The sequence below is a fragment of the Ipomoea nil genome, unplaced genomic scaffold (genome assembly GCF_001879475.1).
Source record: "Ipomoea nil cultivar Tokyo-kokei standard unplaced genomic scaffold, Asagao_1.1 scaffold0873, whole genome shotgun sequence".
Taxonomy (NCBI): Eukaryota; Viridiplantae; Streptophyta; class Magnoliopsida; order Solanales; family Convolvulaceae; genus Ipomoea; species Ipomoea nil.
This window is the reverse complement of record NW_017617301.1, coordinates 279,805-294,283: the sequence shown is the minus strand read 5'-3', so window position 1 is coordinate 294,283 and position 14,479 is coordinate 279,805. Positions and strand designations below refer to the sequence as shown.

The following is a 14,479-nucleotide window of genomic DNA, read 5'->3' as shown; positions in this document are numbered from 1 at the left end:
GCTCCACCCGCGAGTACAGTATTGTGAGTGTGGGGATTTGTTCCCCTGATTCTTTTGGCTCGGTAATTGATGTTTTGACTTCCCGATGTTCTTTTGTTGAGCTTTTGAGTGTCTTCTTGATGTTTCGTATGTCTAGAACTATATGGTAGGATTCCATGTAGGTTTTGGTGTCTTGAATTGTGCTAAGTGTTCAACCTTGTGATTCGTTGAACCATGATGAGTCTTGTGTGTTCTCCGAAACTATGTTTAGTTTACCCGTTTGATAAGCATACTAGTTCAGTGTTTAAATGCTAGCGTGTGTGGTTTGTTCTTTCCTATCGTGGATGATGACTTGTGTTGATCATCGTTGTTGTCGGATTGAGATTCTTTCCTTATTGAGTATGGTTTCATATCTTCGTTGTGATCCGTTGATTGATTCCTATGATGGTGTTGAGTGTGTGGCTGTACCTGGATTGCACGATTAATGGTATGGGACATTAGTCACCAAGGTACGGCAGTGGTCCTCGTGGTGGCCATGACGTGATTATGGAGTTTGTGACCTGTGTGTCGGGTTCACGTATTCTTGGGTGGCTGTAGCCTTGTGTGTGATTGGTACCCTCGTGTACTTTTGTTGGTGGAAATTGTTGGTGGTTTGTTAGTGGATGGGGACGACGGTCCTCGGAGGGATAAGGTTGGACTTGGATGTACAGGGGTCCTGGAGGTAATGGTTGGAACTAGCTATAAGGTTGGGGGTAGCCATAAGGTTGGAACCGGGCATAAGGAAGGAATATTGATTCGTGATGTGTGATGTCACGAAGGCATGTGTTGCCGCTGTGTGTTTCTCTATTCATGACGAGTGATGTCACGAAGGCATGTGTTGCCAATGTGTGTCTCTATATTCTCTTGTGTTGAGCATGTCGGGTGATATTCTACTGAGTGATGGTAGAATACACTTTGAGCCTTACTCGTGTTTTCGTTGTTACATCTTGATGTGTCTTGGGATGTGCTTTCCCTCCTTCTTATTGTGAGTGATATAGAGTCTTGTGGTTGACTTCTATCTTTGGCTTTGAACTTATATATATAGTATTCCGTTTCAAAAATGATTTTGTATATACTATATCTATGTATGATACTTGACATGTAATGGTGGGTTACCAGCATCATTGGCTGACCGGGCGTCATCCCATTTATTTATGTGCTTTTCAGGTCCCGAGTAGTGGCGAGCGCGATATAGAGATGGCTAGTGTAGTTCCCCGGACTCTATTAGTTTTGTTATGGGTCTGTGTGCCTCTTATGATGAACAATAGATTGTTGTTGGTTTGACCTTGTCTCTTGCTAGACTTTTAGACTGTTGATGTTGATGATGTTCTTGCCTATGCGTTCACCTTAGCGTGGACGTGACATAACACTCTTCGTTTTCTAGTTTTATATAGTTAGACTTCCACTGTGTTTTGCTTATATTGTGGTTATATTATCTTACATATTTAAGTTTAAAATGGCATGGAAATCAGGGGTGTTACATCGGCGATAGGCGAGGTCAGACCTCGTATCGCCCCTAGGGCATTAGATTGCGTTACGCTGGTTCGGCGATAGGCGAGATCGGGCCTCGTACTGTCCTTAGGACATTTTAGCGATTCTTGGGTTGTAGTCTTTTGACTCGCACCCCGAATCCTTCCATTCGGCGATATGCGAGGTCGGACCTCTTATCGCCCCTAGGGCATTAGATTGCGCTACGCCCGTTCGGCCATAGGCGAGGTCGAGCCTCGTAATGCCCTTAGGACATTTTAGCGATTCTTGGGTTGGAGTCTTTTGACTCACACCCCGAATCCTTTTGTTCGACGATAGGCGAGGTCGGACCTCGTATCGCCCTTAGGACGTTTTAGCGATTCTTGGGTTGGATTCTTTTGACTCGCACCCCAAATCCTTCTGTTCGGCGATAGGCGAGGTCGAACCTCGTACCGCCCCTAGGGTATTTAGCGATTATGGGTTGGAGTCCTCCGACTCGCACCCCTAAGCTTTTCCGTTCGGCAATAGGCGAGGTCGGACCTCGTATCGCCCTTAGGTCTAAGGTGTTCATGCTGGCTACTGGGGTTGCCCGCGGAAGCGGCTGATTAGCTGGACGCCGACCCCGGGGTGGCCGAACCTGAGGTGGCCGACCTTGTGGTGGCCGACTCTGAGGCGGCCGACCCCGTGGTGTCCGGCCATGGGTCGACGGTGTTCTCTCGACCGCGGAGTCGGACTTGTTAGGTTGGTTGCCACGTATTCTTTCTCGATTTGCCGTAAGACAATTGCACAACGAAATTTGTTATTTCATTACGAGCGAGAATTATTAAGGGGTCGAACCGCCTTACAAAGGTGCATCTATTGATAAAAGTGCTCCGAGTTCCATACTCTATCTACTGCCTTGCCATTTGGGTCTTTAACTTGTAGCTGCCCGGGCGTATTATCGCCTCGATCACGTATGGCCCCTCCCATTTTTTGGCGAACTTGCCTCCGTCCTGAGGTCGGCTGGCTTCTCTCCTCCGGAGGACGTAGTTGCCGACTTGAAAGTAGCGAGGTCGAACTCTCTTGTCGTGGTACGCCTTTGCTTGGCGCGGGTAATTTTCTGCGCGACCCATGGCGTCTTCCCTTTTATCGTCAATGAGGTGGAGGTCGGTGGCGTGGTGTTTCTCATTGAGGTCGGGGTCGTACTCTTCGACCCGGTGGGGTGGGATCACGCTTCGGCGGGAGCTTGGGCTTCTCCTTCTCTTGGTGGCCGAGCTCGGGCTCTTCATTCTCATGGTGGCCGAACTCGTGCTCTCGGTGGCCGAAGTCCTTTGACTTGGACCCAAAAGCTCTTTCGTTCGGCGATAGGCGAGGTTGGACCTCGTATCTCCCCTAGGACGACCCTTGCAAGGTCTGGAGGATCCTTGCAAGGTCTGGAGGATACCTGGAAGGTCTAGAGGACCCTTGCAAGGTCTGAAGGACCCTTGTAAGGTTTGACAAACCCTTGCAAGGTCTGATGGACCCTTGCAAGGTCGGGAGAACCCTTGCAAGGTCTGAAGCACCCTTGCAAGGTCTGGAGGACCCTCGCCAGGTTTGACGGACCCTTGTAAGGTCTGAAGCACCCTTACGAGGTCTGAAGCACCCTTGCAAAGTCCTTGGTCTCTTGGTGGCCGAGCTTGGGGTCTTCATAGTTGTGGCGGCCGAGCTTGGGCTCTCGGAGGCCGAGCTCGGGCTTTTCGTAGTCGTGGTGGCCGAGCTCGGGCTCCTCATTATCTTGTTGGCTGGGCTCGTGCTCTCGGTGGCCGAGCTCGGGTTCCTCATAGTTTTGGCGGCCGAGCTCGGGCTCCTCATTCTCTTGGTGGCTGAGCTCGGGCTCTTCGTAGATATGGCGGCCGAGCTCGGGCTCCTCATTCTCTTGGTGGTCGAGCTCGAGTTCTTCGTGGCCAAAGTTTTTTGACTTGGACCCAAAAGCTCTTTTGTTCGGCGATAGGCGAGGTTGGACATCCTATCGCCCCTAAGAGAACCCTTGCAAGGTCAGATTGACCCTTACAAGGTCTAAAGCACCTTTGCAAGGTCTAGAGAACCCTTGCAAGGTCTAGCGGACCCTTGCAAGGTCTGACGAACCCTTACAAGGTGTGAAGGAATCCCGCAAGGTTCGACGGACTCCTCAAGGTCCGGAGGACCCGTGCAAGGTCCTATTGTGGCCGAGCTCGGGTTCCTCATTCTCATGGCGGCCGAGCTCGTGCTCTCGATGGTTGAGCTCGGGCTCCTCATTCTCATGTTGGACGAGCTCGTGCTCTCGGTAGCCGAGCTCGTGCTTCGTTGTCGTGGCGGCCGATCTCAAGCTCCTCCAAGTTCCTCGAGCTGAACTCAACAAGCCTTGAGCTTGGCTTCTCGGAGGATGGGAGAAGGATGAGATCTCGGGTGTGAACTCGAAAATCATGAGTATGTACATCCGAGACAAGTCGAGTCTCTCAACGCGTACTCGACAAAAAGAGGGGTTTGATCAAGCTGAGGTCGGCCATGAACCAAAGTAGGGCTAGCTGGGGTCTCTCCCCCTTCACGGAATTGAGGTTGGCAACGTGGGGTCATACCACACCTTAGGAGGATTGAGGTCTCCCAAGATGTCTCGAGGCTGAGTGGAGGGGGTTGGACACCTCCTTAGAGCCCCTCCATGGAGTGGGTCAACAAGGTGGTAGCTTGTTGGAGCGCGTCTACTCCTTCTTGAAGACCCGAGATCTAAGGTAGGATAGGCGCAGCCAGCCCGCCTTGGTGGTTGCTGTTGATCGGATCCTTGAGGTTCTTTCCCGACCCCACGGGTAGGGTTTGCTGGTCGGGAGACGAAAATCTCAAGACAAAGGCTCGGCCATGGTGTCCTCTGTGAAAGGTGTGGCTAGGGCATCTCGAGACTCCGGTGATTCGTCATGCGTTGCAGCTCACGCATCTGCCTGCGTAGTTGTTCCAACTCGTCATGCTGGGAGTTTGGGGGTCAGTCGAGAGTTTCTCCCAACCGCTCAAGCCGTGAGGTCTGCTCGTGGCGCCTTGGAGGCGGGGATCATGGCATCGGGACCTCCGTGAAAGTGACGAATCTGCGGGCTGCACTGTCGACCTCGGCCCAAGGCGGTCTCGCGCCGGCACCCTAGGGCCCAACCGCCCTAGGACGGATGTGGCGCGGGTCGGCCGAGTTCGTCCCTCCTCTCGCTGTTCGCGCCGGCCTCTGTTGGTCTCCGTGTCATCTCTCCTTTCCGACGGTCGTGGCGAGTTGACTTCTTCGTCCGCCGGTGCTTCAGGTGCTCGGAGCACATGAGTGCTTGGGCCACTGCGTCCCTGCGGCGGTGGCGGGGGTGGAGGTGCCGGGGCACCCTGTTGGAGCCTTTCCGCGACGCGGTTCAACGTGGTCGCTGCCTGTTCGAGTGCGACCGCCTCGTCTTGTGGGTTCAAGATCGGGCGCGCAATGGGCGGGGCTAGCTCACCGTGGGGGCGGTTGTTGTTGAGCTAACCCTGGAGGTCCTCCACCACCCCTTGTGGGTTCCCGTTGATCTGATCCCTGAGGTCCCCTCCCGTTCCCACAGGCACGGTCTGCCGACTTGCCGTCGCCGTCCCGTTGGGGTGGTTAGCGAGGGAGAGGTCACGCGTGTGGCATGAATTATGTGAATTGCGGGTGTTCGACCCCGATCTTGCCATCGTTGTGGCGTGGATAATAGTAGGGAGAGCGCTTAAGCTTGTACAACCGCTCTCAACAAGAGCACCAATGATGGATTATATGAACCCGGGGGTCTGGATTATACAACCTGAATATATGATCCAATATAATAAATAAATAATAAAACGAGAATAGGGGTTGAAACAATGTACGAATAAGCATCATGGGGACGAATATTGCATTAATCGAGTGTATAGTGCTATTACAGAGGTTCGAGACTTGTAATAACAAGACAACTATTGTAAGAAGGTAGAAGATGCCTTGATTAGGACATCAAGGAGGGATTTTATAGCCTATGTCGCCAAAACAACCCCGGAGAAACCGTTGGAGATGACCCCAACCGCCTTGGGCCGCAACAATAGCCGCATGACTCGGACAACGCGGAGACCTCGTCCCTGGCCGAGCCGACCCCACGTAGGGCGACCCCGGGTGACCGAGCCCGTGCTGGCCGACCCCGTGGTGGCTGAGCCTATGTGGGCTGACCCCGGGTGCCGAGCCCATGTTGGCCGACCCCGGGGTAGCCGACCCCAAGGTGGTCAAGGACCCCAGGGTGGTAGTGGCCGAGGACTCCGTGCTAGTAGCCGGGGACCCCGTGGTACTACCGAGGACTCCGTGATAGTAGTCGAGGACCCCGTGATAGTAACCGATGACCCTATGGTAGTAGCCGAGAACCCCGGGGAGGTAGACTCCTCCATGGTCCGTCCGGCCGCGTGCGTAATCAAGTCGGGTTCCGGGTCTGATTCGCTTCATATTACGTCGCCCAGATCCGCTCCGTAATTATTCCATCAGGTTTATTGGTATTAGTCTGAGCAGCATGAATACCATATGCTATATGTGCTATGTACTATACGCCTTGTATCCCATCAATGAATCCATTATAGTTTTCTATTTTTAAAGGAACAGTAGCCATGGCTGTTTTTTTTTTTTTAATAGTTTTATTAATAGTGTCATTGCAATTTCTTTATAGGAGAAATATTTTAAAGCTATATATGCAAAACATACTATATACATATATACGACCATACGGCAATCAAAGAAACAGCCCCTTTTTAATGGGGGTGGAACATATATCTGTGCGAACTTTTCATTTGGTGGAAGTAGTGCTTAGGAATTATTAACAAATCAAATCAAAATGCTTTTATTGAATGCCATTCATGTAAAATCTAGGGAGAAAAATAGCAGTGTAAAAAAGAGACATTATGGCCTTCAAGATTCATGGAGGTTCTTTCTTGACTCGATCCTCTTTTACAAATGAATTGGTAGTTTTTATTTTTTCCACTGCACCCAAACAAGAATCATTCATTCATATGTACAACCAAGATCGGAACTCGCGAAACTGGAGCAGGCCACCTGCTTTACATCTTATGTTTTTGCCACCTTGATTGAACTGGAAAACATCAACAATTAACTTGTTAATTATCAACAATCGCATAAACAAAATGAAAGAAAGATGTATTTAGATTGATTACTGCAGACCTCTTTAATGAGGAGTTTGTTTGTCTTATGTTGCCATCATACTTATACTTTATTGTTGATGAATCCTTTTCTCTTATTGCTGCTTCTCTCTTTGTTTTCCGAGACTCCACTTCTATGGCCTTTGTCAGTGTCTCAATCTTTTTTGTTAGCATCTGCAATTAAATATGAAGTTAGGTAGTAGTACGTGTTTGTATGTGTTTACTGATCTGATAGATAGATAGATACTTGACCTTGATTTCTTCGTCTTTGGTGTTCAAATCATTTTCTTTCATATCAAAGCATTTCCTCATGTTTATGACCTCTTTCTGAAGCCTGTCATAAAGGAATCCGGATACCATATCCTCGTCGTTTTTACTGAAATTCCCTGAATCTGTCAGTTTATCAGAGTTCTCTTTCATCCCTGCATTTTCTTTTTCATCAATCTTGTTTCTGGAATACCACAGGCCATGATGTCTCTTTTTCTGATCATTATATTCACCAGAATTCTCTGAACTACTTTCTTGCTCTGAAGTTGTGTTAACCATGGAGGCTCTTGGCTGTGATGCAGACCTCTTCTTGCTTGACAGAATTCCGAATAAGTGGTTGGCTTTTTCGGGCTTTGAGAATCCACTCAACACTTTAGGATTTACGTTGTTATTGCCTGTCTGTTTCAACCCTTGTTCAAGAGTCTTCAACCTTAACTTCAGCTTGTCCTGCAGCCAAAACCAAAATGTTACCATTTCAAAACCTCAAAATTGGTTTTGTTTTGTGAGACTTTTTACTTTCAGCTGTGCTTCTGCCTTTGCTGTTCTCTCTGATATGGCAAGCTTGTCCTTCAACCGCTGCATCTCCGCCTGTAAATCCAAAACAACATATAATTAAACAACAGATCTTGAATCTAAACAGGCCAGCGGGTATGCTCAACACGCCCCCTCACGTGTGCGATGAGTTCCAAGCAACACGTGGACTGTAGTCGCCCATGACCTTTGGTCTGGCTCTGATACCAAATTGAAGCATGTGCTCCATCTCAACTAAAAGCCTAGACTGATAGTTGGATTGCACATTAATGGTTATATGCAGAAGCACTCCAGCTTCGTTTTTATTTCTAAGTTTCTACGCTTGTGACGCGATTTTAGATATCCCGGCCTATAACACCAGCCAGGATCGGAAAGTTTGAAACCTGCAATATCCTTCTCTCTTCTAGCCACTGTTTTACTGGCATAACTTTGTCATTCTCATCTTTCCACTCGTTTGCCACGATAGTTGCCACTCGATTTGCAGACACCTTTACTCTTGCCAGTTCTCTTTCCAGTGTCCTCCTCTCTTCCTATATATAACAAGTTTCCAGAAAAAAAACTAAGATCAGATGATATATTAATTAGTTTGCAGAAAAACTGATCTGATAGGGATCAAACATGTTGGCATATATATATATGATTAGTTTTTTTTTACTTGTATCTCAGATATCTGTCGTCTATAGTCACGAATAGTGTTGGCAGCTGCACCCCCGGCAAGAATGGCTTCCTCGAGTTCCAGAATCGTTTGGCTCAGCCTTTCAACCTCCAATACCTTTTGACGATTTGTCTTGTCAAGGATTTTGTTCTCCTCCTGAATGCATGTTCAAATTTGCATCAGATGAGAGGAATAACGAACATTAACTTCACCGATACTGAAAATTTCTTGCCTGACAGATTTCGATCTGTCTCCTAAGCTCGAAATTTTGATTTTGAACTTCCTCTACTATGAGAACTCTCTCCAGGGCACTCTTCAGTATCCTCTCAGCTTCCAGCAAGGCTGCTTCTTTCGACTTGTTATGCCGTTCCATTGCCCTTTTATCCTCCTGCAATGCTGCAATCTGGAAACGGTACGGTTTTAACATGAGAAATTATGTTATGTTCAGTAACTTAAAAGAATTTTGAACGTCAACGTGCCTCGTTCTTGTACATCTTGATCTCGGCTTCAAGGGGAGCAATGACAGATTCAATGGGAATGGAGTCATCTTCCTTCTGCTCAGCATATACTCTTCTTAGTGCTGCTTCTGCAGCATATTGTGCTGTTAGGGCTTCTTTCTTCTCATTGATTAGCTTCTTGGTTTCGAGATTCTGCATCGATTTTGGATCAAAGATTTCGACAAGATTACATCTGCTTTGCTGCATGCCTTTTACTTGAATTTACAACAGAATTGAATGAAGTAGAAGTGTAGAACAGATTACTGGCAAACCTTTTGTTCAACAAGGTTTTCACTGATTTTCAACTTCTCTTCCAGTCTCTTAACTTCATTACCAAGCTGGAAAAAAAGAAAAAAAAAAAAACATAAAAAGTTACACTTGAGGAACAAATTTTGTTTTTCTTAACTATTGTCTGGTTTAAGACATTTTCATGAGTACCTCTTCAAGAGCCTTGTCCTTGAGCTGTTCTGTTGCTCTCAATCCCTTGTTTTCACTTTGTGCCACTCCCAGCTCTCTTTCCTTTTCTGGAATTCCAAAATTTTCATGATAAATTCACCCACATTTTTACATTGAAAAATTTTACAACTTTTTTGAATGTTACTGACTCTATTACAATGTAGTATCTGTTCATAAACTAAATAAAAAAAAAAAAGCTACCGAAGAAGCCAGTATGATTTTTATTTTTTTTTCATTATTAGTACTATGATTATTAAAAGAAGAAAGGCAACCTGAGCTCTTTGACAATGATGATTGGTGAATAAAGTGGAAGTGATAGGTGGAAAATCCCACCTAATACCCCAATTACAAATATTGTTAAATGTTTTTTGTGGCTTAAACAATCCTTAAGTCCATTGTAAGACAGTCTGGAACAACTTACTCCCTATTGACTGCCTAGCAACACTCCATTTATCAATTCAATTGATCATCACTGATTAAGCTTCAAATCCTACCTTTTTCTTATTATTAATTATTTGACACTAAAAAAAAACATATACCTCATCTTACGCTTATTTTATTTGAACTAGGAGTTATGTCACATAATTTTATATTTAGAGACAAAAAACTTCTACCTATAAATATAAATTAAGTAGTGACTTATAAAACGTCAAATAGATGAATGCATTATTATGAAACTAATAGTTCAAACTGATGGATACAAAGAAACGAAAGAAAGAAATTAGAAATGGGACAAAAAAATTTCACTATTATTAGTCTTCGACTATTGTGACATTGTTACATTTAATCTTATTATTTTTTTTTAATTTTGTGATTTTTGTCACATTATATCCTTAAATTTTATTTGCTTAGCTTGTCACAATTAATCTTCCATATAAATTTTTGTCATTTCACAATTTAATAAAGTGGGTTAATTTGTAATTTTACCATTCAACCCTCTTGCCCCAACATTTAATTTATCTCCCTCTCTTGTAAACTTTTAAAATTGAATAATTAAATTACATATTAGTAATATTTATTAAATGATAGGATAACAAATTTTTAAAAAGATGACTAATTGTTACAAGCAAATGAAAAATCAATGATGTAATGTGACAAAAATAAAGAACGAGACTAAATATGACAACATCATATTACCATAATAAATTACCACGTACATTAGTTAATGGCTAAAAGTGAAATTTGTTTTATAATTGTATAAATAAGATGAGATTGATCACAATATATGGTCAGTCTTGATGCATGCATGAATTGAAGTTTTATATAGACTTATAGTTGAACATCAGGTTTATGTTTTATATTATGTGCAACATTGTACTTTATATTATACTCTGACCAAATTGCCCTCATGGTATTATGTTTAATTAACCAAATTGTCTTTCAGTATTAAGTTTTATACAATGGTTTATAATTCTATCTCTTCTAATAGTATTTTATGAGATATATATCATGAATCTAATAAAAACAATTATGGATTATAAAAATAGAAACTCACTTCAAAATTATATATATACGGGGTATTGTTTCTTAGAAGTTTTATTTTCTTCAATAATTTCATTATGTGTGTGTATATAAAACGCCAATGAAGGATACACCCTTAATTTTTTAATTTTTGTCCTTTTTGTCCATAACGATTGTACATCATGCAATAGGTATTGTACCTTGCATTTTACTCCGACCAAATTGCCCTTGTGCTATGTTTTTAAATAGTGGTTTATAGCTTCCCTCTCTTCCAATAATATTTTATGAGTTATACCAACAATCTGATAGCAAAATTATAGATAATAGAAATCCATAACACATTTCAAAAATCAAAATTATATACTGCGTATTACTTTTTTCAATAATTTGAATATAATCATTATTATTTTAAGAGTAATGCTAAAATATCACTTATATTTTGTTTTCATTCAATCCATCTCTCATGATGTGGAATCATTTAATTGGTTACTAAATTTCACTTTTAATTGCTGAGCATATAATATATATATAAAAACATAAATGTGCAACCATTAATATACAAAGAGCAGTAAGAAACATTTTCCTTATTCTAATATTGAAAATTCACAGGAATGGTTTTGCTAGTGTGTTATGCACACATGCACATATATATATATATATATATATATATATATATATATATATATATATATATATATGTATATATATATATATATATATATATATAGAGAGAGAGAGAGGATAAACCTTTGAGTTGATTCTGCAGACTGGTGAGCTCCAAGATGAAAGGGTCAGTGTGAAGAAGACACAGTTCTGCAACACCAACTTCTTCATATCCAGCCGCCATCTTTATTTCAATTCCCTCCCTTTTTGCTTAATTGTTGCAAGCAACTAAGCTTGTATCAGAAGGCGGAGACACAACAAAGACCAAAAAGAGAGAGAGAGAGAGAGAGGCCAACAATATAATGTGAAAGATGAGAACAACAACAAAAAGAAATAGTAAGTGTTTAAGGAATATAATGAAAGAAAGAAGAGAAGAAAGATGGAGATGAAGTTAAGGTCAAATTTAAATTGCTTTACAGGGTTAAGTTAGGAGAATGAGTTGAATGAATGGCATAGAAAGAGTAGTCCATACTTATAAGGGATGGAGTTTGGAGTTTGGAGTTTGGAGTTTGTAGTTAATTCCCTTTTTGTGAAGCAAACTCTGACAATTAACATATCCCATTAGCCGGCTTTGCCGCCTGTCTTCCTCATTTTCGATTATGACCATTTTTATTTTTTTAACAAGATAATAATGACTGTATTTTAATTTTAGAATAATATAATGAATAACTAATAATCAATTTTTTCAAATTGTTTACAATGCAAGTTCTCATATTATTTAGTTTAGTATTAATGTATAAAATTCATATAGATAAAAATTAATTACACTAAAATTACTATTCAACTAAAAATTAAAATTAAAATTAAAATACAATATATATATATATATATATATATATATATATATATATATATATATATATATATATATATATATATATATATATATATATATATATATATATATATATATATATATATATATATATATATATATATATATATATATATATATATATATATATATATATATATATATAGTGAAAGGTTCCCGTGCGGTTGAATGCTTCCCGTGCGATTGTGCGGGTGATTAATGTGCGTGAGATTTGTACTCAATGTGCGTGAGTGTTGTGTCTAATGTGCCTGAGATTTGTATTTAATGTGCGTGAATGTGTAAAATGCAGCAGAAAATATGAATGTCAGTTTCTGCTTTCCCAATGGGGTCGATCACCCTTCGCCGAAGTTCCCGCGTGATTTACGGAGAATCGAATTGCAGGTTTTCGTGAAAAAATGGCGCTTAATCTTGGAAGTTTCTGAGGACACTCAATATGCAAGAACGAACTCAACACAGCAGCATAACATACATAAGCAAGCTAAGGCAGCACTGCAAAGGTTTCCAAGAGAAGAGAGAAACAGAAAGAGTTTTTGAAGGAAGAAGTAACAAGAAGCTTGGGCTTTAATGTGCGTGAGTTTTCTGTTCTGCTTCTTTCTGAGCTCGTAATTCTGAATTACTCACGCACATTAAGCACAAATCTCACACATATTAAGCACAATACTCAGGCACATTAAGTACAAAACTCACGCATATTAACATGACGCACATTAAGTACAAATCTCAGGCACATTGAGTACAAATCTCACGCACATTAAGTATAAACCTCACGCACATTAATCCACCGCACATCCGCACGGGAAGCAACAAATGCACCTGATCCCATCCCTATATATATATATATATATATATATATATATATATATATATATATATATATATATATATATATAGAATTAAGTTCTTGTGTGGTGATTAATGTGCGTGAGTTTTGCACTAAAGGTACGTGAGTCTTGTGCTTAAGGTGTGGATTTTGTGCTTAAGGTGCGTGGCTGTGTACTTAATGTGAGTAGTGTTGAAACTTAAGGGGCATGAGTTTTGTGCTTAATATGCATGAGATTTGTCCTTAATATGCGTGAGATTTGTGCTCTTAATGTGAGTAGTTGTTGAAACTTAAGGTGCATGAGTTTTGTGTTTAAGGTGCGTGAGTTTTGTGCTTAATGCACGTGAGATTAGTGTTCTTAAAGTGTTTTGTTTATGTGTTTAATGTGCGTGTGTTGTGTACTTAATGTGCGTCAGCTTAATGTTTAATGTGCGTCCAATTGCACGGGAAGCCATTCCCGCACCTGATCCCTTCCTTATATATATATATATATATATATATATATATATATATATATATATATATATATATATATATATATATATATATATATATATATAATTAGGTTCTGGTGCGGTTAGGGTGCCCAGGTGCGGTTGTGCGGTTTAATCTGGGCCATTCATCTCGCTTAATTCAATGTTCAGGATTGCCAAAATTTAAAAAAAAAACGCGATGGCAATTTTGTAATTTTTGCATCTTGGTCAAAATTAAGGTGAGCGGATCTGTGATTAATGTGCGTGAGTTTTGTATATAAGATGCGTGAGGTTTGTGCGTAAGGTGTGAGTTTTGTGCTTAATGCGCGTGGGGTTGTGCTTAACGTGAGTAGTTGTTAAAACTTAAAGTGTGGACTGTTGTGCTTAAGTGCGTGAGATTTGTTCTTAATGTGAGTGGAGTTTGTGCTTAATGTGCGTAGGGTTTGTGCTTAATGTGTGTGAGGTTAGTAATTAATGTCAGTAGTTGTTGAAACTTAAGGTCTGTGAGTTAATACTTAAAGTGCGTGAGGTTGATGTGCGTGTGTTTTGTACTTAATGTGCGTGAGTTTGTGCTTAGTAGTTGTTGAAACTTAAAGTCTGTGAGTTAATATTTAAAGTGCGTGAGTTTTGAGCTTAATGTGCATAAGGTTGTGCTTAAAGTGTGGGTTTTGTACTTAATGTGCGTGAGTTTGTGCTTAAGATCTAACACGTAAGGTTCGTGTTTCTATCACTTAAGGTGCGCGCATTTTTTTTCATTGATTTGAGCCGTTGATATAAATTTGATCAACGGCTCAGATCTAACCGCACAATCGCACGGGAAGCTATACCCGCACCTGAACCCTTCCATATATATATATATATATATATATATATATATATATATATATATATATATATATATATATATATATATATATATATATATATAGAGAGAGAGAGAGAAGAGCGCTCATATGCGGCGGGGTCTTACCGTGCGGCGGTGCGGTCAAATTCCAGAATACACCAACAGTGTTAACAATATGCACCAACAGTGTAATAAAAACACACCACAATGAAATGCAATAAAACATCACAAAATACACAACAGACTCAAAAAAATACACCATATAACTCACCACCCCCAATGGTGTATTTTCGAACAGTGTATGGTGTTTTTACTCACACCTAATGGTGTGTGTTTGGTGATGCAGGACTCTGTTT

General features: G+C 41.5%; 2 protein-coding genes across 2 annotated transcripts; both read right to left on the bottom strand.

Moving 5' to 3' along the window:
• Positions 1–3,088: 3,088 nt before the first annotated feature.
• Positions 3,089–3,738, bottom strand: LOC109178833. Its single transcript, XM_019328387.1, has 2 exons — positions 3,529–3,738; positions 3,089–3,469 (listed from the first exon to the last, which is right to left on the bottom strand). Exons 1-2 carry the CDS (start codon positions 3,736–3,738, stop codon positions 3,089–3,091), a joined length of 591 nt encoding a protein of 196 aa, XP_019183932.1.
• A 2,540-nt stretch (positions 3,739–6,278) lies between these two features.
• Positions 6,279–11,583, bottom strand: LOC109178828 (microtubule-associated protein 70-5). The gene is made up of 11 exons (XM_019328382.1): positions 11,236–11,583; positions 9,010–9,095; positions 8,844–8,909; positions 8,554–8,724; positions 8,307–8,477; positions 8,075–8,230; positions 7,803–7,949; positions 7,405–7,476; positions 6,874–7,335; positions 6,644–6,795; positions 6,279–6,554 (listed from the first exon to the last, which is right to left on the bottom strand). The coding sequence occupies exons 1-11, from the start codon at positions 11,333–11,335 to the stop codon at positions 6,530–6,532; spliced, it is 1,608 nt and encodes a 535-aa protein (XP_019183927.1). The 5' UTR covers positions 11,336–11,583; the 3' UTR covers positions 6,279–6,529.
• Positions 11,584–14,479: the final 2,896 nt, after the last annotated feature.

What these genes read in the sequence shown, in the direction of transcription:
- LOC109178833 (XM_019328387.1), bottom strand. Translation starts at nt 3,738, where the DNA reads ATGAGGAGCCCGAGCTCAACCATCGAGAGCACGAGCTCGGCCGCCATG. An exon ending in GTTCTCTAGACCTTGCAAAG is followed by an intron (nt 3,470 to 3,528) that starts GTGCTTTAGACC and finishes TAGGGGCGATAG; the next exon opens with GATGTCCAACCTCGCCTATC.
- LOC109178828 (XM_019328382.1), bottom strand. Translation starts at nt 11,335, where the DNA reads ATGGCGGCTGGATATGAAGAAGTTGGTGTTGCAGAACTGTGTCTTCTT. An exon ending in GACAGATCGAAATCTGTCAG is followed by an intron (nt 8,231 to 8,306) that starts GCAAGAAATTTT and finishes ACATGCATTCAG; the next exon opens with GAGGAGAACAAAATCCTTGA. An exon ending in ACAAACTCCTCATTAAAGAG is followed by an intron (nt 6,555 to 6,643) that starts GTCTGCAGTAAT and finishes GATGTTTTCCAG; the next exon opens with TTCAATCAAGGTGGCAAAAA.